This window comes from Cyprinodon tularosa, unplaced genomic scaffold, assembly GCF_016077235.1.
Source record: "Cyprinodon tularosa strain WSP-4 unplaced genomic scaffold, ASM1607723v1 ctg11, whole genome shotgun sequence".
In the NCBI taxonomy this organism is placed as follows: domain Eukaryota; kingdom Metazoa; phylum Chordata; class Actinopteri; order Cyprinodontiformes; family Cyprinodontidae; genus Cyprinodon; species Cyprinodon tularosa.
The window spans coordinates 4,050,124-4,077,899 of NW_024037893.1; the positions used below are offsets into that span (position 1 = coordinate 4,050,124).

The 27,776-nt window shown below is 40.1% G+C and overlaps 1 protein-coding gene across 2 annotated transcripts in view; it reads left to right on the plus strand.

Moving 5' to 3' along the window:
- The window catches only part of ncor2 (nuclear receptor corepressor 2), a 164,838-nt gene that overhangs the window by 30,054 nt on the left and 107,008 nt on the right, over positions 1-27,776 (plus strand). For both annotated transcript variants that reach the window (XM_038296411.1, XM_038296420.1), the window contains exons 2-6: positions 7,952-8,147; positions 8,782-8,897; positions 12,926-13,103; positions 18,360-18,542; positions 26,861-26,974. In XM_038296411.1, the coding sequence (XP_038152339.1) occupies positions 8,043-8,147; positions 8,782-8,897; positions 12,926-13,103; positions 18,360-18,542; positions 26,861-26,974 (696 nt within the window). In that variant the 5' untranslated portion in view covers positions 7,952-8,042. The remainder of the gene's footprint in view (positions 1-7,951; positions 8,148-8,781; positions 8,898-12,925; positions 13,104-18,359; positions 18,543-26,860; positions 26,975-27,776) is intronic.

The following is a 27,776-nucleotide window of genomic DNA, read 5'->3' on the forward strand; positions in this document are numbered from 1 at the left end:
GCACTTTTTTTCCATCATGTCCCTCTGTTGTCGCACAAACTTTCCCTTCGCGTTTTTCCACTTCCTCCCCGCCTCAGCCGTATATAGACCCACGGTTAATTCATGATTGTCCCTCTGCCATTGTGGCGTGGAATAACATAGCGCAGACCACACCTCGAATTTTAGCATAAATCAAAAAATATCTGCGTCATACAAGCTCAGTGCGACACACTGCTGTGAGAGTATAACCAGGCCTTTACTCTCCTTCATCCCCTTAAGAACACCTCTTACAGTATGGTTAGTTAACTGGTTAGTGCCGTATATCGTGTGGTTACTTGAGTCAGCCACTCCTAGTTTCAAGATGGCGGTTTAGCTTTAGTGGTCCTGGCTGAGCATCAAGCTAACACAAACAAAGCAACACAGTAATTGTTTCTGCTGCTAATACTGGGCGTATTTGTTCATTATAGTTATGATAATATTCTATTATCTACTACTTGTTGGGGATAACTTTTTTTTTTTTACTCTGTTTTGTATTGAATAGAATAATTCTTAATGTTAGTTGATAAATCTGTCAGGCTGTCTGCTCCGGTAGCCCAGCTGTTGCTCATAATTTACCTAAAGTTATTTTAAAATGATTAAGTGTACCAATGGTTTCCAAATCCCTCAACCTGTTTTTTTTTTTTTTTTTTTTTCTCATTGTGCAGAAACGGATGTTGGAGGGTCAGCAAACTTTATTTTTTATTTTTTTATAAATCAGTTATTTTCTTGTAAGCTACAGAAAATCTCAATGAAAAGTGAAGGAGCCTCTTATCAGCTAGCTGACCAGCAGTGAGTAGTGAAAAGTCAAATCATATGAGATAGGGCCTGTGTTCTGTCAGATGAGCATACCCATAGTCGATTTCCAGTTTATCCCTTTAGTTTTGTATGAAAAATAGACTCTAAACTATACACAAAAAACAATTTAATAACTTACTTTTGATGTTTTTTGAAGCATACGGCAATCTCACCTTAAATTTCTCACCTTAAAATGTTTTTTTTGTACATGATGTATTTATGAGTACACATCCAAGAAGATTAAGTTATGAACTCGTGTTACTCTTAAGTCTGGATTGGTGGAAAAAAGATCTTCATAAACAAAAAGTAGCTAATAGTTAAAGTCGATTAATCATCCAGCCTTACTCTGTTGCTTTCCTGACGTCTCATAAAGAGGATTGTAAAAAGAAGGAACAATTTCAGGGAAATGGTTTGGGGAAAAATAGAAAAACACAGATTTACAAAGAAACCTGTGCACCCAGGCACTGCGATGTCAACTTTCCAATCCTTTCAGTATTCATGAACACCACATAAATGTGTGACACACCACTCATCACTGTGGTGCTAAGGATAAGGGAAGCACATAATCACACAGCCTGCTTGTTTGTTTAAAGTGGTGCCGCTGCCTTCACCACTGACCATTATCCATGATTTACCTCTAACTGGATCTGTTTTCCCAGAGGTGAAGCTTTGATGCTCCTTTTAAAGATCTTAAGTTAGATTGGATTGGGTTGAAAACGTCGGCCTTTTGTGGGTTTTGTTAATAAGTGGCGCTGCGTATTTTTTAAAGGCTGCGAAGCCACCAGGTTGCATCAGTCAGAGATGTGATTTGGTGTTTATGTCAGTGGAATGAAACTGTTGTTTTGAAGTGTGCCTCCTCTTCTTGGCAGGCTGGAAACTGTCTGTGCACTCTCTACTAGTATTTCCACAGCCATTCCTAAAATGGAGCGGGAGGGTGGGGGTAAGCGGATGAAATATTGGCTTGCACCGTTGAAGGCTGAGGCCCTCCGCTTTGTGGAAAAGGGGAGAGCTGAGGAGGGGAGTGGAGCAGCAGGGAGAGGTTACTGAGTTCATTTGCTTTGCTGGCTGGAAGCCATTGACTTGCCTGTGGGTGTCTGTAGCAGTGCCAGTGCATGTGTTTAGCCTCTTGTCTGGAAGGTCCCATTCCACCTCAGAGTGGATGTCAGGTTTCTCTCATTGTGTCGCTGGTCTCAATTAAATTCAGCTTTTTTTTTTTCTTTTGGTCTTGTGTAGATCTTGTGACTGCATTAAGGCTTGTTTTGGTCTCGGTCAAGGAAACTTTTCTGAACTGCATTGGCATCAAAGCGCGGCTTTGGAGATTTCTTTTTTTTTTTTAAATCCCTCATTTTTCCTTCATCAGTATAATCCATGTTTTATTTTTTTACTTTCTCACATCTGACGCCCTTTTGTTGAAGCGCAAACCTGTCCCTAGAAAATGGAAACGGAGTTCAGAGCGTTAAGAACAAAGGATGCTCTTTTCTTCAGTTTGTGCGAGGCTTTAAGTGGTGTGCCTCTCCGAGCTGGTGTTTACAGAGCTCCTCTGTGTGTCTTAAAGCCAGAGCCATGTTCAACCTTTCGTAATGGAGCCCTTTGCGTAACTGCCATCAAGTGACACTTTGTGTCTGTGACAGTTGAGCAGGAAGGAAGGGTAAATAGAGCCCCTCTTTGTGCCTAAAAAAAAAAAAAAAGTCAAGTAGACGGAGACGATAGCGATTTGCTCTAATCTTTTTGCATGTTATCTGATTCTATACTATAAAAACTTGTACAAGGTATTTTGCATTGTGTCCCATTTAGATAACTTAAAAAAAGGATGAAATCCATCTTTCTACAGAAGTAGTTGATCAACCATTAATAGACTTGGATAGATTTATTTTGTCATTTTTTTTATACACAAGTGTAAACAAACAGAAATTTTGTTTAGAACAGTTCTATAGACAATTTCATTTTTTAAAGTGCAGCCTTGATAAGATAAGCCGCAGTTGTTGTTAAGCTGCTACTACTGCAACCAGCTCCTGAAGCACTCGCTTTTCCTGGCTCAGGGGAGAATATAATAGATAATGAATATAAATTAGTGATGCACGATATTAAAAATTTCAACCGATATCGATAGCCGATAATTGTCTGCTTTTCATGGTCGATACCGATTCCGATACCGAAGTTCATATTAAATATAGTTTTTGCATAATCAGCTGCTCATGCTGGATGCAGTTATGAAAAACAATTATTTAGTAGCTCTGGCTTATCTATAACGGAAAACAAAAGGTTTTGGTTCTTCAAATGTTTATTTTTTTTATGCTATCACACCAAAAAGTGTTAATTCGCTTTACATAACAATAGAAACAAATCAATTCACAATACAAAGAGCATCTCTTAAAAAATACTGAATAGATCCATGCCTGTATAGGTATTTGTGAAGTCAAATATTTATACCAAATATTAAATTATATGCATTTACATAGTCAGCCTGAGTTACAAAAATGTAATCGAAAAATAAAGTGCACCCTCAAACCACAGCTAAGGTGAAAGAAAAAATGCTTCTTAAAACATGTTCAGACACACATATGCATGGCAGCCTTAGTGAAAAAAAAATTTATAAAGTAAATAAAAATGCATCCTCAAATATGTGGCGAAGGCATCATTGAGGGCAGGCAGGGAGAAGTCCGAGAAGAAGCGACGGCTAGGGATGGTGTAACGCGGCTCCAAAAGTGCTATTAAGTTACGAAAACCCGGGTTCTCGACGACAGAAAAAGGCTGTTTATCGAGCGCTATAAATTCCATCACTTTGTCGTTAATAGCTTTAGCTTTTTCGCTGTCTCTTGGAAAGTTTTCACAGTTTTCAAATGCCTTCTGAATGGATACATCTGCGCACCTTGTTGTTGTTGTCGTTTTAGCCTTAGCACCTCCGGCTGCTGCCGCGGCTGCTTCGTGTTCTTTCCATGTCGATTCGCCAGGATGACGATTTTTTTAGGTGTGTTATAAAGTTTGTTGCAAACTGCAATGCTATTGTCTTCTTGCAATACAGAAAAAAACAACTGACCAAACTGGTGAAGACGTGTTTGATAATTTACAGTCAGGCAGTAACGTAGCCAACCCTGGGTCTTGATAGTAAGGAGCGCAAAATCCACAGGTCTTGTCCCGCTTTGGGGCTACTCTGCCTGAATAAAATTCCACCAAATATTTTATCAGCCTGATAGGTATCGTGCATCCCTAATATGAATGGATAATATAATAGAAGATTACTATCAGTATGATGATTTATATTTAATTTAAAACCAGTAACTGTTGAGTTGACCTTTTCTCTGCATTGAACTATCGACTAATAAATACTCCCTGATTATTATTATTATTTATCTACTTTAACTTTGGAATAATATTTCATTAGATGTGAGAAATTGCTGGCAAGACTTGCCAATATTGATTTAGATTGAATACGACTGTTATTATATCTTACTATAGTTTTCTTTGCTTCAATAAATACATTTAATTCCTAGTTGCTAGGAGGCAACATGTTGAGGCAGTCAAATAGTAGCCTCATGAGACCATCCTGATCTCGCAAGCTTTCAAGATTTCACTCGCTAATCAGTCTGGAGACTCTCCGTTAAAGAAAATTTGGAGCCGTTCACCAAACGAACGTCCAATCAGCGTTGGCTTTGAGGCGGGTTGAGGTGTGACGCAACGAGAAGCGCGACAGTTCAGTCTAAAGAACATGGCGGCTTCAGCCGATGAAACTAGCGTTAGCGTGGCTATCGAGCAAGTTTTATCGGAATTACAGAGTATTTCTTCACTGAAAGAAGAGCAAAACACTGCTCTGGAGGCTTTTCTCAGAGGAAAAGGTGTTTTTGATCTTCTCCCGACTGGTTTCGGCAAGAGTAGCCTGGCTTGTGGTTGTGCTTTCGTCGTCGCTCTGTTAGTACGTCATATGCTTCGTTGATCTGATTGGTTTATTTGGCCCGTCTATCACCAACATAGGCCAATCAGCTAACCAGTATTTTCGCCCCTTCCCAAAATTACTTCAACGGAAGGTTTCCAGATGGATATGCGGAGCAAATACATCTGGCGGAGTCAGGTTAGTCAAATAGAGGCCTGTGGCTGTTTATTTGCTGTAATTACTCTCTAGGAAGCTTTTGTAACAATCGGAAAAGTCAGAGCATTAATTTCTCCCTTTACCTTTTTAGTTTTATAACTACATTTTTGATTAATACTGGTAGGAGAATATTTGGAGGCTCTTATTCTGTTTTGAATGGTGTCGTTTTCATTGGTTTAGAAATTGATAGTGAAATGAAAGTGTCCTTGGTGGAAATTGTAATCTAGGAAGTGATAATTGGGAAAATTTGAGTGCACACTAAAAGACCTGGCTATCCTTTGAATATTTCATACAGCTGGTCTTTTGGTCCATCTTTCTTCTTGTTCTGTGCCTCACGCTGCACGGAAACGGCAGGAGTCTTGATTATCTTCTTTGTTGGCAAGAGCAGCAGTGACGGGTCACAAGTCCTAGTCAGCGGGTTGTACAATTTCAATGCCGGCCATAGAAATCTGTACACAAACACTTATTTATCGGGTTTGACACTCTATTACATCATAGATATGTTTTATTTTTATTTTATTGAAGTTTCTGATCATAAAACTGTGTGAAAGCTGAGTGTAAAGGGAGAATAAATGCTAAAAAAAATCTGAATAATAAGGATCCTTCTAAACTAAAAAGTAATTTATTGAGACATCTTAAAATCTGATGACATCAGAGAAGCTTTGCTGCCCCGGGACCCCGATGACATTAAGCATTACACTAAAGGAGGAAAAATACAGATGATAAAAGATTTTCCATAACATGAAGGGCAAAATATGTCAAAAAATTTATATTTTGGCAAATTTTTTAAGAGCTGTATTAAATACAACTTAAAAATAAACATTGATTATCTAACCCATTATTAAATTTATTTGCAGAAATTGAGTTGCAACAAGACAGGAACTAATTGGGTAACCAAATAAAAAAAAGAAACGTATGGGTTTCAACATTTTTTAATGTAAAACTATTGTTAAAAGACTGGGTATGCTGCTCTTGTCTGTCTATTAGTTACTCGGTTTTAATTAAGTAGATCTTTACCGTCATGTAGCTCTCTGTTTTTAGATATTTATGCAGTTTTTTAGTAAAACAAGAGTAAATGTTTTATTTGCGCAGAAGAAGAATTCATGCAAGTAGTTCACTGCTGTTATGCAAAATACAATAAGATTTTCCACATTACTATTTTATTTACAATAGAGGCTAAAAATCTGCTTACTTCCTTAATGGGGTGAAATACAGATTAAACTGTGCACAGTTTAACTTGTGATGGCAGCAGGTTATTGGTAAATCTATTACACTAATCTGCTGCAGGGAGAGACAGTCGTTTGCTGTTATAATCTTGCAGAGAGTGATGTTGCCTTAAGGATATATTTATGTGGGATATATTCAGCAGCTCTCATGTTCATTTCATTTTCAGTGCAGAGAACAGCACTTTCCCTCTGTCTTCATTATAGAAAAATCTGGTTAATTAACATAGCTGTAACATGCAGACTTTTTAAAGGCCTTTTTCTGCTGCTTAGTGATGGCTTTAATGTAACAATGATTAGGCTCAATCAGCTACATTATACTGCTTGACTTAAACGCATTAAAATCATATTTTCTGATGATTTACACCTTTTAAAGTTTTGTATTTGTGCAGCCTGATGTCCTCCTGGCTGTTTCTGTGTTTGTATGCTAACTCTAGTATGAGAGGAGTTTCCATTTTTAACAGTTTTCCTCCCTGACCTTTGCTTTATCATATACCATAGATCAGGAGTCTTCAACGTTTTTCAGGCCAAAAACCACGAAACTGATGGAGAGATTGTGTTCTATCAAACTGGTTCTATAGTCACTCTATTACAGATGGTGTAATGTAAAGTTAGCAATTTCTCCCTGGGATTATTAAAGAATTTCTGATTCCTGGTTGATGGGACAGGTGTTGTGAATGAAACGGTGCCCAGCTTGAAAGAGCTGCTGTGTGTCGCTGAATGTGTGCATCGATGACTGAAAGACATCTTCTGCCTCCATTTATCTGTTTACTACAGTGTGTTGAATTCATGTTAATGTGGAAAAAGTTGTGACCCCCATTAGGGTTGTCAAAAGTATCGATACTCAAAAAAGTATCGATACTGAAACGTTGTATCTGGATACAATACTCATTTTCAAAAGTATCGAGTACCAGTCGCACCTAAACAGTCATTCATCTAAAGTGCAGAATAGAGGAAAATGCACTTTCTGAACACTGTGTGATCGAATAATTCTGTGCACTTTTCAGTTTCAGACTTTTTTTGTAACAGGTGCAGCTGCTGAGAATTATTTTTGTTTCTTAACCGGTTTGGCTAGTGTCATTGTTATGTGTGCAAAGCATAGCCAAGGAAGGAAAACTTAATTTTAATTTTGTAAGATTTTTATCAAGCTTGCTAAATACTGTGCACAGAAAACAACCTCAAAATGTTGTTCTTATTGTTTATTGTATTTATTTATTTATTGTATTTTAATTATTAATCAAAATATTTCTGTTGAAATTTTATCCTTGTGTTATCGAAAATGGTATCGAGTATCGAATATTTTCCTTAGTATCGGTATCGAGTTGAAAAGTTTAGTATCGTGACAACCCTAACCCCCATGCAGTACCTCAGTGGACCCCCTTGGGGTCGCGGACTCCCTGTTGAAGACCCCTGGCTTAGAGTGTCAGGTTTGGGCCTGGATGTTTCACATATTTCTACTACTCTCTATTTTATTCAACCTGAATTTAAAAATTCAGTTATTGGGCTGCACCTCTGGGCCGGATCGTTTGTTTCCTCTGATTTCTTTTAGTTTGCTGATCTCTGTATTTGAGTCTGCAGCTTGAGGACAGTGAGCCATTCATTGGGCAGTAGTGGAGGGGTGGAGCGTGGCAGGTGCAGGGACTAAGTCGTCTGTCCTAGAAGCGGAGGGGGGCTATGAGAGCGGATGATTCTTTTATATCAAGTTTAGTCGGTCAAGCACACTTAAACTTGCTTTTCTAACTTCCATAAATGGTTGAATCCATTTATTGTTTTCAGCTGTAATAGCTCCCATGATGAAGTTTCTCAGGTGTGTTTTCTATTCCTCCTACAGGTTGCAGGCTAAAAGATCCGGCCGATAATGTGCGGCAGCTCCTTCACATCCTCACCCTCTCCCTGCTTGTAGAGGAAGCGGCTGTGCCAGCATGTCCTCCCATCCCCAGTCCGTGCCACCAGGCCGGAGAACTCTGGACGCAAGGCACCTGCACAACCCTGCCACTCTACCCCTGCAGCTGCAGCGGCCACACGCGGTAAGCACTTTTTAGAGCAACCTCCGGCATTTACAGGTCGGAAACAGGGTGATTAGAGAGTAAACTGGAGGCAAAACAAAAACTGGTCTAACAGAAGCATTGCCAAGGTGCGAAGGCGGCACACCGGAACAGCCTCCCTCATTACATGTTTGGAGTTTAAAGGTCATGTTGTTATGGTGTCACATAAAGGCGTTCCTCAATATTTCCACAAACATCTCCTAATTATCTGGATTATGTGTAGATCAGGGATAAAGCAGCCTGTGCTTCAAAAGATGAGGCCTCTGGTTGAGCTGAAAACCTTTGATGACCTCCAGCGTTTCCTTGCAGCGACTTGCTTTCTTGTTGCATGACTGAAGAATTCAAGGCTTATCCCCCAGGGTCCCCCCAGCTGCACCTGTTGCTAATCCCACCACTCCCATTTGTCATCATATCCAGGTCCAGAAGCAGGTTGATGGGCTGCTCACTGTGCTTCCCAAAGGGCAGGTTTACAGTAGCTGCACACATTGCCCCATTTATCTAATGGAAAGAGAGAAAAAATAGCTGAACTTTTAACAGGAAATAAGTGAAATGTGTGAATTTGAAATTTGTTTTTCCCCCCCACATCAAAAACCAGGTATTTATTCATTCATTACAGGAAGTGGGACTGGTCGACTTCCACTCGCATCATGCCAGGGACTACAGCTCCCACCTGGCCCAGCCACATCGCCGTCGGCCTTCCTTACTTTCAGAGTTCCAGCCTGGGAATGAAAGGTAACGGCACTTTGCTTCATTGAAACCTATTTCTTCTTCCAGATTTAAATGTATGATGTACAGTGAACCCTCGCTACAACGCGGTTCACTTTTCACGGCCTGGCTGCTTCACGGATTTGCGTCATGCATGGTGTTCTGCATTCTGATTGGCTAAACGGTCTCTTTACGCCTTCTCCCAAATGTGTGTCAATAAGGGCATGTCGGTTTATAAGGATCTTTTGGCCCAGAAGACAAAAGAGCGACAACTACCGATAACTATGTTCTTCTCTCCAATAAACACACCTGCACTGCAGGCTTTAGAAGAAAAAAAAAACACCACAGAGCAGAGTCAGGATGCAGCGGCTCCGTCAGAACAGCAGTGAAATACTGTACTGTATACGTCAGTCACTATTTTTCCTACTGTACTTTGTATTTTCTTTCATAATAATTTTTCATTTTCTTCCGTTCTGATCAGTCACGTTGGGGCGGTGCTGATCCCCGCAATATTAACCCTTCAGTTCGAATGGATGATTAAAATTATTATTTATTTATAACTATATTATTTTACAGTACAGTACAGTAGTTATTTGTAAAAAAAACAAACTAAAAAAACAACAAACGTTTATACCGTACTTTTATTTGTTAAACAAATGCTTGGGCCTGTAAAAAGTATTTGTTCCTTGATTTCAATCTTTTATGGAGTATTTCATTGTATAATAACTGTAAAAAAATAAAGGTTTCTACTTCACGGATTTGTAGTAGTGTATAGGATTTCAGGAAATCCTATACACTACTGTTTATGCTCTAAAAACATTCTAAATGACTTCGTTTCGAGTAAATTCTGGACGCTACCCACTCAGGACACTTGGAATACATTGGACGAGCAGTATGGAGGAATATTGACACGTTTTTTGTGGACTTTTATGGACCTTTCTGCCTCGGGCGCCATAGACCTCCATTATTTGAATGTCAGCAGACAGCAAGAAGCCTCCCAGATCTCCAGATGCATTTGAGATATCAAAAAATTACTCCAGAGTGTTGTTCAGCATGGGGGTGAGTAGAAAATGAAGGCTAATCATGTTTTGGGTGTACTATTCCTTTAAAAAGTCCACCAAATTAGTTACAGTGGTTACTCATAAGGCAGCGCTGCACTGTGTTTATTCCTGGACGACAAAGTTAGTCGCTTATAGTTTTTCCTTTTCGTCTGTAATTGTTCTGGGTGTTTATCATTCAAGAATGATGTAGCCAATCAGAAATCAATCCTTGGTGCTGAGATTTGCCTGGATTGCCTTGTGTAGTAAATTAGCCCCTGTTCAGTTGTAGCTGTAGAGGGTCAGAGCGTGCTCAGTGAGAGCCTCCTCCCGTCTGCATTTTCATGCAGTATTGTTTACCAAAGCCCCCCCCCCAGAGTAATCCTTATGTAATTGGTAGCTGAGGCTGCTCCTCTTCTGTAATGCTATGTTAAACGGCTCTGCAGGGCAATGGGGCCTGAAGAGACTTTCCATCTTCCACAAACCTACTGTAAAACCTTCAAAGCATTGGATGAATAGTTTTTTGTTTTTTTTTGTGCATAATTGGGGGGGGTGCTTGTACCTGGCAATGTTCTGTGCTTTTAGAAAAAAACAGATTTTTGAGAGCGAGGCTTGATGCAACCATGAATGATTAATGTGCAGGACTTGATTTGGTATGACTCAAAGAATACATCAAAGGAATGTTTCTTTGCCTTAACGTTTTTCCACTTAATAGTTTTTGAGGCGGCTCTTTTCCCATGCACAGCGGTGGATGCGTTTCAGCGCTGGCGGCTGTGGATTCACGGGGGTCGCAGGGCCGTTGCGTGTTGTTTCGGAGTCTTTAAGCATCAGTCAGACAGGATTATTGTCTGAATTACACAGAGCTGTACCCTGGCTTTTTTTTTTTATGGCTATTAGACTAGCTCACAGCACGTTAAGAGTGGGTCATTGCCCCAAAGAGAAATAAACACACCGTGCTTTTAATGGCACCCACTAGCTTCTGATTTACTGATGCCCTTCATTTGGTCACTTGTGCTTCAGCTGCCTCATAGAAGTGACTCAGTCCATGTTTCAGCAGGACGGACACCTCCTCTAACTTTGTCAGTAAAGCAGGGAAGTAGCATCCCCCCTCCTTTTTTCCCCTCTTCTTTTGGAAATGAAAGAAAACCTTCATGGCTGAAAACAGACTGCATACCTTTAGCCCACGTTTCTTTGTAGAAACTGTGAAAAAGAACCTCGATTGTGGCTGGCAAGGCATCAGGGGGTGGGCAGTCTTTCAGAAAAATGTCTAAGTGCTTTCACAATTCCTTCAGAGGGCTCACTATCCACACTGAAGGCCACATTCTGCGTTTTTATTCAGAGTCTGAATTCTGATGTTATTCTGTCAACCATTCAGTCGATTCTCTCTAGTTTTTGCACATATCTCACTAACTCTTTATTTTAGATGCTCTGAAGGTTGTTCACATAAAGGTTAGCATTTGTTTTCAGATGTTCCCTATTTTCTCTGAGGCTCGTTTCCTTCAACTTCTCCTAATGTTCTAAATTCAAAGCAGAGATAATTTTACTGATGTTTAATATAAAGGCTAATTATAGGTCAGACACCCACAACTGTAGTGCTTCTTGATGTGTTTGCTTTTCCTCACTCCAGGCAATGTTTATGACTCATCTTTACATCCAACAAAACTCACCCCTGACTCCTGAAAGAGAGGGTGGGGGGGAGCATTTCATTGTACTGCAGGATTGTGAAGGTTGAGGAGCTTTTTTTTTTAAACAGATTTTTCTATTTATATACAGGATAAAGGCTAACAAATCTTGTCCAGCTTTAATATCTAGGCATGTATAAAGAAATTTACTTCAAACTGTCACTTTTTAATTATGTCTCCAACATTTAGCCTCATCTATGTACACATTTTTCAGGGTTTTTTGTTTCACTGAACCTTTTCGTTAATTCCTTTTTTTTTTACAGTTTCCTGTCTGGCAATGTGGCAATAAAGATAATTGTCTTGATGCCAAAAAGAGCCCAACAGATTTTACAAAGAAAAATAGTTACAAAACAGACTTAGCAATGGTTATGTTGTGGCTTTGAAACTGATTTGTTTTGTTCCCTGCTTAAACAAAGTTTGTGAATTCAGTTAAATAATTGTTCAAATATATCTGTCATTTGTGTGTTTTTAGCTTTCTTCCTGTATGGGAAGCTTTTCAAAATTGGAAACATTAGTGCAGTGGTTTATGTTAAAATAAACCTTTGGGTTAAGTTGTCGCAAGCAGGTTTTTCTTGTGTTTCTTGCTAATTTGGTCTTAAATTTCTATTTCAAGTGGCATTAAAAAGTCTTAAAAAGTTTTGAATTTAACGTGCCTTTAACGAACCATAACAAAAACAAAACCCTTTTTACATCCGGCAGAAACATGGTTTGTTCTTGTGTAATGAAAGCATAGCAGCAGTTTGCAGCATTGTGGTTCATTAAGTAAGTGAGCTTTATTTATATAGAACCTTTCTCAGACAAGTGTTGCAAAGTGCCGTACAATATGAGGCATAGAATACAAAGCAGCACCGTATAAAATGTAGATAATATAAATCCAATCATAGGGACTAGGGAGTAGTCACGTTTTCAGACTGTCATGGCGCCTATGTGTGGCTTCTCTGTTTTTTTTTGATAATTTTTGCTATCATAGCAGCCCTGATCCTTTTACTTTATACTAATCGGTTCTGTGTCATCAGGTGTTAATAAATTAATTCCTCATTTAGTAGTTATTTTACAGCCTCTTATGGCCATTGTTCTCTCCCACCTGCTTGTAAAACACGATTGTTGATGTGTAAACTGTTTTGCATAGTCAACAATCTTTCTTTTCGTATTTCATAGATTATATGGCAAATTTTCCTGACTGTTCAGAAAGATTTTGATCCCTAACTATAACTGTGTTACCATGGCAACGCTAAATCTCCACAGTTTGTTTCCAGTTCTTATTGGGGGGTTCAGTTAAAGTCATAAATGACCATGTTTTTTGTTTTTTTGTTTTTTTTAATTCATTTTAATTCAGAGGACAAGAGCAGCACATTCGTTACGAGCACATCTACTTGCCGGAGGCCGCCAGCCAATCAGAGATGGACTACGCTGAGATCAAACGTCCTCGTTTGGACATGGGGTCAGACTCTCTGATGAGACCTTTGTCCCACCGGCAGCCACTACCTCTCGGAGGGGCTGAGGACATAACAAAGGTTAGTAACCTGTAGTATATAGTGTGTGTTCTCACCTTAAGGCCTGAAAAGAGCAGCTTTGTTCTAGTTTGAAAGATTTTTAAAGGATTCTTGGAAGCAATGATAAATATTTTAGATTATACTTTTCCTTTCTCCCCCTGAAATATGATAACCTATCAGTTAAAGTTATTCGGTTAATCTAGACAGGCTCTTAAAGCGAGCCAAAGGATTTCATTAGTCGGGGCAAAGGAGGATTCTGCTCTAAATCCGCGATGGCTCTCTGGAGCCGCTGTGGGGAAACCAAGAGAGTTGTGAAATGGCAATCAATAAATAATATAGCTGACCTAGATTTCCAAAGGCTAAGGATGAAACTGAGGCGAGAAGATCAAAACAACTGACTTGCTGTGCAGAGCTGCTCATTGGGAGGTGTGCCTGACACTGTGCCTTATACTGCCAGTGAATGGTGAACAGATACACCAATAACCCATGTGGGGTGGGGGTGGGGGGCTACGCTGTAAACCTCTTACATAAGTCAGGTCAGATGTAATCACTGCATGGAACAATAACACCCTACAACAATAGCCTGATAGGAAGCAACATAAAAAAAAGCTGGAAGCAACAGATCAGTTTCTGTGCTTTAGAGCCTCCAGTTATCTACGCTTCAGTTTAAACCTACTCTATTATTTATTAGATGATCTGTTGAGGAATTTCAGGGCTAACTTCTTTGGTTTTACATCCAGTAGTTTGTTTTGTTTGCATTCCTGGACTTGAAATCAGAACATGACTTAACCCTTTAAAGCCGGATCCAAGAATAAAACAAAACAAAAAATAACTTTTTTTTGGGTTTGAAGTCCTTATTTGGCTTTTTAACAAATATGTAAAAAGAAAAAACAGAAATACATTTTTGATATTAATAATTTATTACTATGCGATAAGTCAAGATTATTTTTTGTGTAGTCTTCTACTGGCTGTTATCAGGTATATCTGATTGTGTACAATAGGATTTTGAGCAAAGTTTTTACCATTAAATTATGCAAAAGGTGTCAGACGCTTGCCTCGTGAGACCATCCTGATCTCGCGAGCTTTCAAGGTTTCACTTGCAGATCAGTCTGGCTACTTTCCGTTAAAGAAAATTTGGAGCCGTTCACCAAACGAACGTCCAATCAGCGTTGGCTTTGAGGCGGGTTGAGGTGTGACGCAACGAGAAGCGCGACAGTTCAGTCTAAAGAACATGGCGGCTTCAGCCGATGAAACTAGCGTTAGCGTGGCTATCGAGCAAGTTTCGAGTATCGAGTATTTCTTCACTGAAAGAAGAGCAAAACACTGCTCTGGAGGCTTTTCTCAGAGGAAAAGATGATTTTGCTCTTCTCCCGACTGGTTTTGGCAAGAGTTTGATCAATCAATTGGCTCCTCTTCGTCGTCGCTCTGTTACGTCATATGCTTCGTTGATCTGATTGGTTTATTTGGCCCGTCTATCACCAACATAGGCCAATCAGCTAACCAGTATTTTCGCCCCTTCCCAAAATGACTTCAACGGAAGGTTTCCAAAAGGATATGCGGAGCAGATCCAGCAAATCCATCTGGCATATGATACATTTGGCATTACAGGGTTAACTTTATTTGGATTTATTTTGCTCACCCTGGCTGGGTAATCATCATAGTGTGTTTATTTTTAAATATCTTAACCTTCTTGATTACCATTGTGCCTGTTTCATTCACCCTTTTCAGTATTAGACCAGCTAGATGACGTACAGAAACATTCTTTATGATCTGTTCTTTTTTCCTTGTCAGAAGATAGTAAAGTTTTTCCAAGTGAAAATAAAAATAAAAGTGAAACATCAAGGATTTCTAATCTGTCCTTTGGTATTTTCTGGCTTGCTGAGCTTCAGCTTGGGTTAGGAGAACGATGCTTTGATTCACACTCATGGTTGTCAGATTAAACAAAATCAAAAACAACCCTCAAGCGTTTTTTTTTCTTTCTATTTTGGCATTTTTCTGTGTTTATTCGTGTCTGACTCACTGGCAACTATGGGCTTCTTAATCTAGGACAGCCGCTCAGCATCCTCTGGCATTTTCAATCACAGCAGGTCTACAAGGCTGTAATGCTGCATGCCTAGTCCAGATTAGCCCACTTACATAACCTTCATTTCAGATGTTTAAAAATAACACAGAACAAAAACCAAGCTGGATGGCTCTTTCTCTCTCTCCCTTACAAACACACATGCACTGGTGATGTCCTGATATATTTATAACATCAGAACCAACACAGTCATTCATCAGGAACTAAAGAATTCATCCCCCACTGCTAAGTCTGCCTCTACGTTGTTTTCTATTTTGTCTATTCAGTAATCAAGGTTTCTCTCAACTTTCAACAGTTTGAAGATGTTTTCTGGAGGAATAAACCAGTAAGATGTTTTTAATTGTATGATAACCCTGAGCTGAAATATAAGTTTAATTGCATAAGGTATAAAAACAGCTGACTGGCAGTGCACAGCAATAAGTGGGGGAGGGGGAGCTGTAGAGTTTGAATGATTCTGACTCTTCGTTTTGATTCCGGTTTCTATTTATTCTCGTTTATTCTTTTGAGAGGAAGGCTCATGTTTTATATGAGCTAGTAAAGCAGAGGTCAATGTGGATGAAACTGTGTTTTTTAGATCAGTTTGATTTCTAGGAACATTTAGCTTTTTATTATTACATAACCAGTGCAGGGTTATTTTGCGCTCTTTACACCACATGATTGGCTGGATGTTGCCACGGTGATGTAAAACATTGTGGCCACAATAACATAATGCAGCATTGTGTCTAATAATCAATGAAGTTTAACCTGATGGATAAAAAAACTTTTTTTTGGGGGGAGAAAGTAACTGTAAGACCATTTTCATAAAGGTTAGACCTGGGGAGCACTCTGTCTTCCTTACTTCCTGTTAAAAGGAAGTTGTTCCTCTCCACTGTCGCTACAAGCGTGCTTAGTTTGAGGGATTGCCTTCGAGTCAATGAGTCGATGCAATCAACTGGTTTTCCTTAGATAGAAAACTTTGAATTAATTTGACTGGATGTTCTGGTGAACTGGAAAGTGCCTTAAGATGACATGTGTTGTAAATCGGTGCTATATAAATAAATTGAACTGAACCTAATTGGCTAGCTTAGCTCAGTAGCTAACAGGTTAGCCTCTTTTAGCTCGGCCAGTTACCTAAATTAAGCTATACCACATTTAACTTCTTTTCAACACTGATCCACAAACGCTGGTTACACTGAACATTTTTAAACTTGCACTGAAATGAGGTCCATACATCAGATTTTAAGAAGTGTAACGGCTGCAGAAATCGGGTTTTCTTGTTGAAACTATCATTAAGACACATTTACACATCCGGTATCTGATGCTCCAGCTACTTGTATATTGTAAAGCAGTTTTATAATTTTATTTACCTGATTCTGAGGGTGTTTTTGGAGTTGGTGTCAGAGCTGGAGGAAACGGCTGTGTTGTGCCCAGGAACGTATCCAGACCAAATTTATTTCCCCAGCATTCTTCACTGCCCCTCATTTCCACTCACCCAGAGGTGGAAGTAATGATTTATTTAAGTGCACAGAAGAACGATGACATTAGGCGTAATGTTAGGCTTAAAATTATTCAACAACCATGTTATAAAAATGATGCAGGTTTTTGTTAAAACATGCAAAGGAAGGAAATTCTCTCTGTGAAAAAGGTGAATGCAGGGGGAAAGAATTCCCTCTGGGAATCTACCCGAGCAGAAAGCCGGTGAAGAGGGTCAAAGACGAGGCTCTTATTTTGACTCTGGAGTTTTTAATCATGTTGGCCTTAAATGTCCTTCGCATGATGAAATCCTGTCGCAACTGTTGCAACTAGCCGTCTAGTCATGTCTTTAACATTAAGACGTGATGTGGAATGCTGCCGCACAAACTTCTACAGATTGCTTTTTGTTCAGCAGCTTCTCCTTCTGGTTGGGGAAATTAGCAATGCAGCTAAGAATTGAAAATTAACCAGTTAAAACTGGTTCTGGTTGGCGCTGACACTCTGTTCCTATATATTCATGGATATCTGATTAAAAGAACATTTAAACCACAGGAACAAGGTGACCAATTCTATTCAATTCAGTTTATAAATACTAAATTCACAACACAAGTCATCTTGAGGCACTTTACAGTTCAATAGATCATAGCCAAATTGATACAAAGTTTTCTATCTAAGGAAAACCAGTTGATTGCACCGACTCATTGACTCAAATACAATCCCTCACACTAAGCATGCTTGTAGCGACAGTGGAGAGGAAAAACTCCCTTTTAACAGGAATAGACCTCCAGCAGAACCAGGCTCAGTGTGAGCGGCCATCTGCTGAGGCAGAATGGGGAACAAGGAGACAGAAGCAGAGGTACAAAAAGTAACTGTAAAAGGAACCACACAGCCAGGCAGACGAGCTCTGAGCCAGCTCCCATGTCAGAGGATGAAGAGAGCACATCCAGCCAGTCACAGTCAGAGAAACAGGACTACACCGAAAAACAGGCTGATCTCCAACATCTATAATCAAAGGTGTTGATGGCAGCAGCACAGCTGATATTTCTCTCCAGGATGGAATCACAGCCAAACAGGAACAGACCAGATGAAGCTAAGAAGCAGAGAGAGCATAATGTTAGAGATTGAACTAACAGATTCTGCAGAGTGGGAGAATAGAGAGAGAATGAAGCAAAAATGATGAAATAGGGGTCCCTATGTCCTCCAGCAGTCTAAGCCTATAGCAGCATAACTGTAGAGATAGCTCAGGATAACCTGAGTCACTCTAACTAGAAGCTTTATCAAATAAAAAAAGTTTTAAGCCTTGTCTTAAAAGTAGACAGGGTGTCTGCCTCACGGACTAAAACTGGTAATTGGTTCCATGGGAAAGGAGCCTGATAAGGAGGATTTTAAATTCTATTCTTGATTTAACTGGAAGCCAATGAACTGAAGGTAGGATAGGAGAGATATTTAAATTCAAAACTAACTTTCTAAGCAGCTGCTCCTTGCTTTAGCAATGGAACATTTTAAATGTCTCATAATGCTGCAACCTCTGCAGCATAATTTAATGATAAAATTAAATAGAAAATCTTCCTGTAGTCATAAATACTGCAATATAAACACTATTTAAACTGGAACAAAGTCCTCCTCGCTAATTATAGATTCTCGAAAAAAAGTTTTTTTGTTTGGAACATTTTTTCTGTTTGTTAAAAAATAAATAAATGCATTTCTACATCTGTAATGAAGACGTATATATTGACCCTCCACAGGAGCGTGGAAGTGCCATTGGGAAGCTGGAGCCCATCTCCCCTGTGAGCCCGGTCCACATGGACCCAGACTTGGATCTGGTTCCAGCTCGATTTTCCAAGGAGGAGCTGATCCAGAACATGGAGCGCGTGGACAGGGAGATCACCATGGTGGAGCAGCAGATCTGCAAGCTGCGCAAGAAGCAGGTTTGTTCTCTTGGAGGCCGTCTGGTGCTACTGCCTGATGGTTGTGTCTGGAGCAAAGAAGTAGTTTAAGATCTTTTGCAGCAACATGACAGCAGAAAAAAGTCCAAATGCTAAACATTGCTTTGATATGTAGAATTTGTGATGCCATTTACAGTGTGAGCTGGGTTTATGTGAGGAACATAAGTATTTTTACTGAACACTGTTTTTCTGCTGAACAGTTTTTTATACTAATTTGACTGTTTGCCTTCAGATTAAAGAATATCCCACTACATTAATCACACACCTTGAACCTAGTTTTACATTTTAGGACATTAAAACCTCAATCATCATTTCATATGGTCATATTTTTATGTGTCAGACCAACACAAAGTCAAGTTTGGGTATGAAGTAGAAGGAAAATGCTTCATAGTTTTTAACCTTTTCTCAAATAAAATGCATCGCAGTCAATTTCCTTTAGATGTAATTTAGTGAGAGGAGAGTTCACCTGTATGTAATTAACTCCTGCTGTTCTGTGACGACCTCAGCTTTTTGTTAAACAGTAGCGTTCAAACAGCTTCATAAAGACTAAAGAGCACAGCAGGCGGGTCGGAGAGAACGTTGTGGAGATCTTTAAAACAAGATTGGATCATAAAGCTGAACCCTAAGCTTTAAAGTTTAGGAGAATCAGGAAACAGGAGAAGCCCGGCACAACTGCGAACCCTGCCAGACACAACAGTTCACCTAAACTCACCGGTTGGACTGGCTTGATGCTTCCAACTGCATTCAGAAATTCACACAGATCCTCATTTTTTCCATATATAGCTTTTCTCTTGCTCCCTGTTGTCATACCATTATTTTCTTTACTCCACAGTAGGTGATGTAATGCCATCTCTAAGTCCAAAAAAATAGACTCAGAGAGACTTAGACTTAGACAGATGTATTTAGTCATTTTGTATACACAAGTATAAACAAAAATAAAATTCTTTTAGAACAGCTCTCTAGACAATTTCCTATTTGAAAGTGCAGCCTGGGTAAGGTAAGCAGCAGTTGTTGCTGAGCTGCTACTACTGCCTCCAGCTCCTGAAGCACTCGCTTCTCCTGGCTCAGGGTGCGGAAGAGAAGGATGATGACGATGCTGTGAGGGTGGTAGCCCCCAGGGTCGAAGAAGCAGTGGTGTCATCGACAGGTTTAACAGTGACAGACGATGCTGGAGAAGGTGTGGAAGCCAGAGGGGGCTGGGTAGAGCCCGCTGGGGATATTTCAGCATTTGGCAGGAAGCATCTAGGGTGCTCTCCTCATTTTCACCTACAGAGGGCTGTGCTTTCCCTCTAGGTGCCGAAGATTGCCTGGGAACAGTCTCAGAGGAGCCTCCATTCATGCAGAGCTCTTTGGTTTTATTGGCACGGTATAGCGTTAGCCCCTCGAGGCTAATAGCATTGTCCGGTATTGCTGGACGCAGCCAAGACTCCATCTGAATGATGGTGCAGCAGTTATATATCTGCTTTTTTGAAGAGAGTCTGAGTTGGAGATGATCCTTTTTGTTTTCCGACGAGCGGGCGTTGGAGAGCAGCATTGATGGAAGCGGTGGTCTGTGGGGATCACTCTGTAGCTTCGCAGTTAGCCCCTCTTCTCTTTCTCCGTCTCGCGCATCTCTTCCTTCGTCCGTTATTTTTTGCTGTTGTTGACATCCTTCCTCAGCACTCCGCAGCTTTTTAAACGGGGAAAAATGTCAGTATTTAAAACATCTTGTGACCGTAGCTCCAGCAGGCGTTGGCGATCACAGACGCGGGTTTGATGTCTAGTTTGTATTGTTTTAAGCGGCATATTTTGTGAAATTGCCGAGAGGAGCTGCTCTTGGCCGCTGCCTTGGAGCGCCGCCATGGTAACAGAAATGAAAAATGCAGAATAACTTGCTCCCATCAGATGCAACTTCAACTTTTTTGCCCTGGCAGCATGGTAATTGGTAAATGACTCCAGAGCACTTTACACTACAATCATTCATTTAACCATCCAACATCATGCTGTGGTAATGCTTTCTCTTAAGGAGGGACATTAAAGCTTGTCAGAGTTGATAGGAAGGTATATGGAGGTAAATCAAGGAAAATCTAAGAAGGCGGCTAAAAAAGACAGAAAACTGAAGCAAAGATTTTCTTTCTAGCAGGAAAATGCAGCCAGAGCTTCACATTAAAGTAAGTGTGTGAATGTGTTAGAGTGGCTCATTTATAATCCCCACTTCCATCTGCTTGAGGATCGTTACAAAGCTTAAGAAAAATGGATGTGTATAGTTTTTTTGTGTTATGTTGCAGTTGGTACGTATAAATGCTTCATGCAGGATGCCATTCTCAAAATCTCACCTGCGTAACCTGAGATGGTCGAAACTGTCGTTGAATAAGTCATGTAATCGAGAGCGCCACTTTATAGCCTACTGAACTCCCCTAGAACCGTGAAAAGTTGTTGTTGGGTAGCAAATCCAATCTGACCTTTACCCAGACAGACTAGTTTTTGCTTCTCTGAGGTGGGATTTAATTTAGAGATGTGAATGTAGCCTTTAATTTACAAGCAACTCCATGAAAACTCCGTCTGCTGGTCCAAAGTGGTCTGCTATCAGATTCCCAAACAACAAGGGAGACGGTTTAATTTAGTGACAGCGCAGTGATGCCAGTGGCGTGAAACCTGTAAGTAACAGGTCTAGCGCCCCAGTTTTTTGTGTATTTTGATTCTGCTGAACCATTTCATTAATATTTTTTTATGACCTCTCTTTGTCTGCTTTATTTTCATTACAAAGAAGAATAATTGAAATATACATGAAGCTCTAAATAACAGCTCCCCTCAGGGCAGAAGACGTATCCTAAACGTTTTGTTGAAACCACATGTTCCCGCGAACCCAGCAACTCCATCCCCTGAGTTGCTACCAGAAGCTGTATGACGACACCTGCTCTCATCCAGGCTACGTACTGGATAATCAGACATGCAGCCGTTACATAATACCACTTTTACATTCCTTAAAAAAAAAAAACATCTATGCTACAGAAGCGGCTTTGCTGTAATTGAGGAATAACCAGAAGAACATAACAAATCTAAATGTGGGAAAAAATCAGCTGATTTATTTTCACCACATCAAAGTTGAACAGCATGTGTGCCGATTGTGCATTGACTGGTTTTGAAGTTGGCTAATAGTTTGCAGCTAATTTCTGTGCTTGGTGTGAAACACCTGAAATGTAAACCTTCATCAAAGCCAAGCAGAGGAGCGCAGGAGCCTTGCAGACCTGGGACCAGACTATCTTCATAGGGGCATAAATCACCAGGTGCTTTGTCACCGTGCAATGCTTTATCTATTTGTTTTCATGATGACCTAATGATTCCTGCTATTATAATGTCACTATATGATTTAAATCCAGTTCACAAATCTGAGATCGATATGATGCGACATCACCTGCCCGTCTATCGCAAGTATTTAATATAGACTCCAAAAACAACAATTTTATTTACACCCTCTTACAGACAACATAGAACATTAGTATTAGTCAATTTTAATACATTTTGAATTGCGAAATATGTATCAAGGTGTATCAAAAAATACAAGTGTTGCGCCGTGACAGCTTCCAGTCCGGCCTGTGGAACTTTGCTGCACGTTTCCCCTCTCTAATCCCATTTCCTGTATGCATACTTTGAAAAATAACACAGAAAAAGGCCACTACAGATTTAATAATCCAAAAAAATAACTAATCTAATTGCCCTTCGGCAAGAAGGTCTTGGGTTTGAATCCTGTCCTTCCTGTGGTCAATTCAGTTTATTTCTATAGCACCAATTCTCAACACATGTCATCTCAAGGCACTTTACATTTCACCAGATCATCCAGTCAAATTGATTAAAAGTTTTCTATCTAAGGAAAACCAGTTGATTGCATCGACTCATTGACTCTTCAGCAATCCCTCACACTAAGCATGCTTGTAGCGACAGTGGAGAGGAAAAACTCCCTTTTAACAGGAAGAAACCTCCAGCAGAACCAGGATCAGTGTGAGTGGCCATCTGCAGAGGCCGACTGGGGTTCAAGGAGACAGAAGCAGAGACACAAAAAGAAGCAGAGATATAAAAAGCAACTGTAGAAGGCGGCCCCGTCCAGGAAACACACAGCCAGGCAGACGAGCTCTGAGCTAACTCCCATGTCAGAGGATGAAGAGAGCACACCCAGCCAGTCACAGTCAGAGAAACAGGACTACACTGGAAAACAGGCCACGAGGCAAATCTACTATAAGAAAAAGCAGAGATTGAACCAACAGATTCTGCTAAAAGATTCTGCAGAGTGGGAGAATAGAGATAGAATGAAGCAGAATGATGAAAAAAGGTCCCTATGTCCTCCAGCAGTCTAAGCCTATAGCAGCATAACTATAGAGATAGCTCAGGATAACCTGAGTCTCTCTAGCTATAAGCTTTATCAAAAAGGAAAGTTTTAAACCTACCCTTAAAAGTAGACAGTGGGTGTTCAGTTTGCATGTTCACCAGGGGTGTGCAAAATAATAAAAATAATTGTGATGATGATGCATTGTGATTCTAATTTTCGTGATCTACTGATTATTAATAAAAAAAAATGAATAAATAAAATTGCATGAATGGTTGGCGAACATCAGCCAAAAACAAGTGCAATACAACTTCCAGTCCAGTAGATGTCGCTGCAAATGTGTTGACGCACGCTGCCTTGTGTCACAAGCATTTCCGGCCGTGGGATACTGTGCCGAGTCATTAAAAAACAAAACATGGAGGAGAAAATATTGCAATGCATCGCAATAATTCGAGTATCGTGATGCATCGTGATAGAATCGCATCGTGGCCTGTGAATCGTGATTCGAATCGAATCGTGACTTCTTTGGCAATACCCACCCCTAATGTTCACCCAGTTTTTGCGAGGGTTTTCCCCAGGCAGCTCAGGCTAACCCTGCATCTGATTTAGGAATTTCATGTATGTATCATGACAAATAACTTAGCTTATTACCGGCAAGCTGAAGAAGCTCTTCACACTCTTAAATTTGCAGGTTACACAACGTATACACACGGGTTACACAACAAGCCCATTTCTCCTCATGCACGCCCTGTTTAAAAAGGGCTGTTTTCATAGCTAATACAAGCTCTCTATGTCCACATACAACAGGGACTATATAGTGGACTTTATAGCAAACTCAGATAACTGACCGTTTGACAGATGATCACTGCTTTTTGCTCTGTTGCTCACGTAACTCCTCCTCCACTGCGCGGTTTCTGCGCAATCTTTGTTATTAGTCGCTGCTGTCCAGTAGCGACAGCCTATGGCGTAAGCGGGCTGCTGTGACAGCAAATCCCATAATGCTTTGCGAGGAGAGCTCTCCGTGCAAAGCAGTCTGGAATATATATCTGCCTTTCTTTCCTTCTCATACACTTCGTAGACACTTTTTCTCTTTCGACCCTCGGCCATTTTCAAAGTAGTGAGCTTCAATGACTGTCTGAAGCCGTAGCTCACCACTTATACGCCTGAAAGTGCGCATGCACAGAAAAAGGTAGCTAATGGGACGAGTACGTAGGACAGCCTTACGTAAACATATCACCAGAATGATTGACAACTAGGAGAACCAATTATTTATATGATCCACCTCAAAATAAAGGATCGTCCTCTATACCTTTAAGTGGCTGCGCTCATTTCTATCATCATTAAGAAATGCACTTTAGGACTGACTCAATAATTGGATTAATTGATTATTGAAATTATGGTGAACTAATTCAGTATCTGACTAATATTTAGCTGGAATATAGACTCTTAATATATGCCATTAGCTTAGAGAACAATCCATGCCGAACACTAATTATACCTAAATTCTAAATAATGTACAAACATTTTGTATTCAATCTGAAAAAACTTTTTTTTAGTGAACTGTCCAGATCACTTTAAAAGGCAGTTTTAGCTTCACTTGGTTTAATTAGAGTATGAATCAGTTCATCAAATAAAAGAACAGACTGGCTTAAAAGTTGATGCCAATATCTGGTTAATATTGTAAAAGTTTATTAAAAATATTTCTGGTTTGACTTAAAGATGAAACTGTGATTTTTAGTAAATAGAAGAATATTTAGCTTCTAAAAGCTGTTAAATCAAAAGCTGCTTTCAGAGAAATTGATGATCAGAGTGGAGGCTCTGTGAAAGTTTTTCCATCCAGCTCTTGCCGAGCATTTAAACATCTGGTCTGATTAAGTGGCATAGTACAACATTTTTTAAAGAGCTCTGGAAGCTACGGAAGCCGGCAGACCAAACCAGATGAAAGTGCGCATTCAGCGTCTGCTCTGCCGATAATGCAAGCGTAGAAGAAGAAATGTGCTGTTTACCTGTGCAAAGAAAGAAACAACGAAAGAAAAATGTCTGAGGACTTCAGTGTTGAGGAAGAGCATGAGTTCTTTGCCGAGCTGAATGCGCTGGTTTGGTCTGCCGGCTTCCGTAGGCTCGTGAACGCGCTGGCGCGCGCTTTCAGGAAATACTATACACTACTGTTTATGCTCTAAAAACATTCTAATTGACTTCGTTTCGAGTAAATTCTGGATGCTACCCACTCAGGATACTTGGAATACATTGGACGAGCAGTATGGAGGGATATTGACACGTTTTTTGTGGACTTTTATGGACCTTTCTGTCTCGGGCACAATAGACCTCCATTATTTGAATGTCAGCAGACAGCAAGAAGCCTCCCAGATCTCCAGATGCATTTGAGATATCAAAAAAGTACTCCAGAGTGTTGTTCAGCATGGGGGTGAGTAGAAAATGAAGGCTAATCATGTTTTGGGTGTACTATTCCTTTAAGCGGACGGCCATGAGGTAGAGGTTCGGTTACAGTCAAGAGTGTCCGCCAAACGCTGGACGGCTGGTTTATTTTATTTCACTCTGAGGTAGGGTTTGAAGGCGATTGCTGTTTTTTCATGTCTGCTTTTGCCTGAGCAGATGCTTATCCAGGGATCTCATGGCACAAGCCATCCATCCTACTCTGCTCGTATGTGGCTGGGTCCTCAGGAGGCCACTTTAGCCACCGCTACCCCGCCGCCTTCTGAAGCCTCTGTCACGAGATGAGCGGAGGGAGTTCAGAGCGGACGTAGATGTAGATCAGCTGTTTGTGCGGCTCTCTCTGACATCCAGCCTCAGCTTACAGCTCAATACGCTCTGCTGATATTTCCAAGCCACAAATGACATCAAATTTACCCAAACATTTCCTCTGAGGGTGAGAGCTGAAAATCATTTCAGAGTATGAAAAACTGAAAGTACTTATAACTGATCTTTATATAGACAAAATAAGCATGAATGTTTGCTAAGTAAGTCATGTGGAAGCCTGCCTCACTGGCAGCGTGGCTTTAAACAGATGCTTGTTTACTTTTCCATCATAACTTTTCTCTGTGATCACTAAGACTTTGACTGCTAACGAGCCTGATGGACAGTGAGATAACAAGCAGCTCTTTCAATTAGAGATAGATACATTGACCGGTTGATGTTGTTTCCTGATATTTGCCTTTTTTGTTATTGATCAATGCATGACTTAAGATCACGTAATTCACATCCATTGCTCCCTCCTCCATTTGCTATCTGTTTTTTTCTTTGAGTTGGTCTTTCTTTTGTCTGAGTTAAGACTTGTGTAACATTTGTTATTGTCATTAAATTGTCATTATTTGTCAAAAAAAATACATAAAAAAAAAAAGTTCAGTTAACTGATTTTTTTTTTTTTTTACTCAAATCCCACATTTTTTTGGTTGCTAAATGTTACAGATGCACATTTAGAGCTGCCCGGTTGTTCCATCAGCCTTTCCCATCGTTGCAGCTCCCTGTTTGGCACTTTCCTATCTCCTTACCTCAGCCTGTGCATATGCAGGCCCTCTTGTTTTACAGTCCCTGAGTAAACATCCATGTTATTTGCTCCAAAAAGCTATCAGGAATGCATCAGTCTTCTGTTTGTCTACTTTAATTGTAATCAGATTCAGTTTTGCTGCAAAGTTTATTAACTCATTGTTTGATGTTCCAAACTTTTCTGTTTTTGTTCTCATTTGTCTTTCTTGTTTTTGTTTAAGCTCACAGCATCTTGTTCTTTTCCTTAATCACACATAATCTAAGCAGAAGCATGCAGTGTGACAGGTATAAATGCACCTGTGAATCAGGGCCACCACCAGTCTGTGGTCAAGATGATAAATCAAAGCAAAGTTTGGTGTCAGATCTCTGTGTAGTTTAATGGCTTTGTCATTTATGTGTTACTTTGGGTCTACAAATAAAATCTTTAATTGACTTTTTTTGTTTGTCTCAACGTCTGCAACGGGAGATTAATGCAATCTTTTTGTTTACGCCGCAGCAACAGCTGGAGGAGGAAGCTGCTAAGCCCCATGAACCCGAGAGGCCCATCTCGCCGCCACCCAGCGAGGCCAAACACCGCAGCCTGGTGCAGATCATCTACGATGAGAACAGAGTAAGTGGAAGATAAACATTCAAACAGGCGTGCTTAATCTGCCGTCTGCCCCTTTGACCCATATTCCTTGGTATTTCACTGTGGTTGCACTTGATCACCTTCAGAGAGACAGGGGGGGCTTTGTCAAAGTTTTTCTGAGCTGCCATGTGACACTTTGAGTGGTAGATACTGTGACTTGGAACATGCTGCGACCCGGAAAAGTAGAAGTCTGTCATTTTGTTTTCTTCTGTGTCATAAAACTAAAAGAGAAAAAAAAGAACAAGAAAGTTGTCAAAATTTATTCATGTCATACCTGACCTCCTTTAGTTGTTGTTGTTGTTGTGCAATGCAGGAATCTCTCCTAAAAGGGTATGCTACTAAAGGTCAACATCACATAACAGAAACTGACTCGCTTTTACACAACCCCTGATCTTTTCTCTCAAATGTTTCAAATGAATCAACCTTTTTATGGAAGGACACACGAAGCAGAGCCTCTTCAGGCTGCTTGGAAATGTTTGCCACAGCAGTTAAGGTGCAGAAGATAAACTATTAGGGAGCCTTGCAGTGATTCTCGGTGCTCTCAGCTCCCCCTAGTGGTTAGAAACAAATCTTATTTGGTTCAAAACTGAAATGTCCTTATTTAAACTCCACAAAGCCTCTCATTGGAAGCAAGGGATGATTTTAAATGTTCTGTCTGTATTTTAAGATGGGTACATTTGCACATTTAGGGTGAAGTGCAGTATGTAGAAAATGCCTCCAAAATGGACGATTATAGTGCAGCTCAAAGACTGTGGGTAAGTTTCACAGAACTAGAGGCCAATAA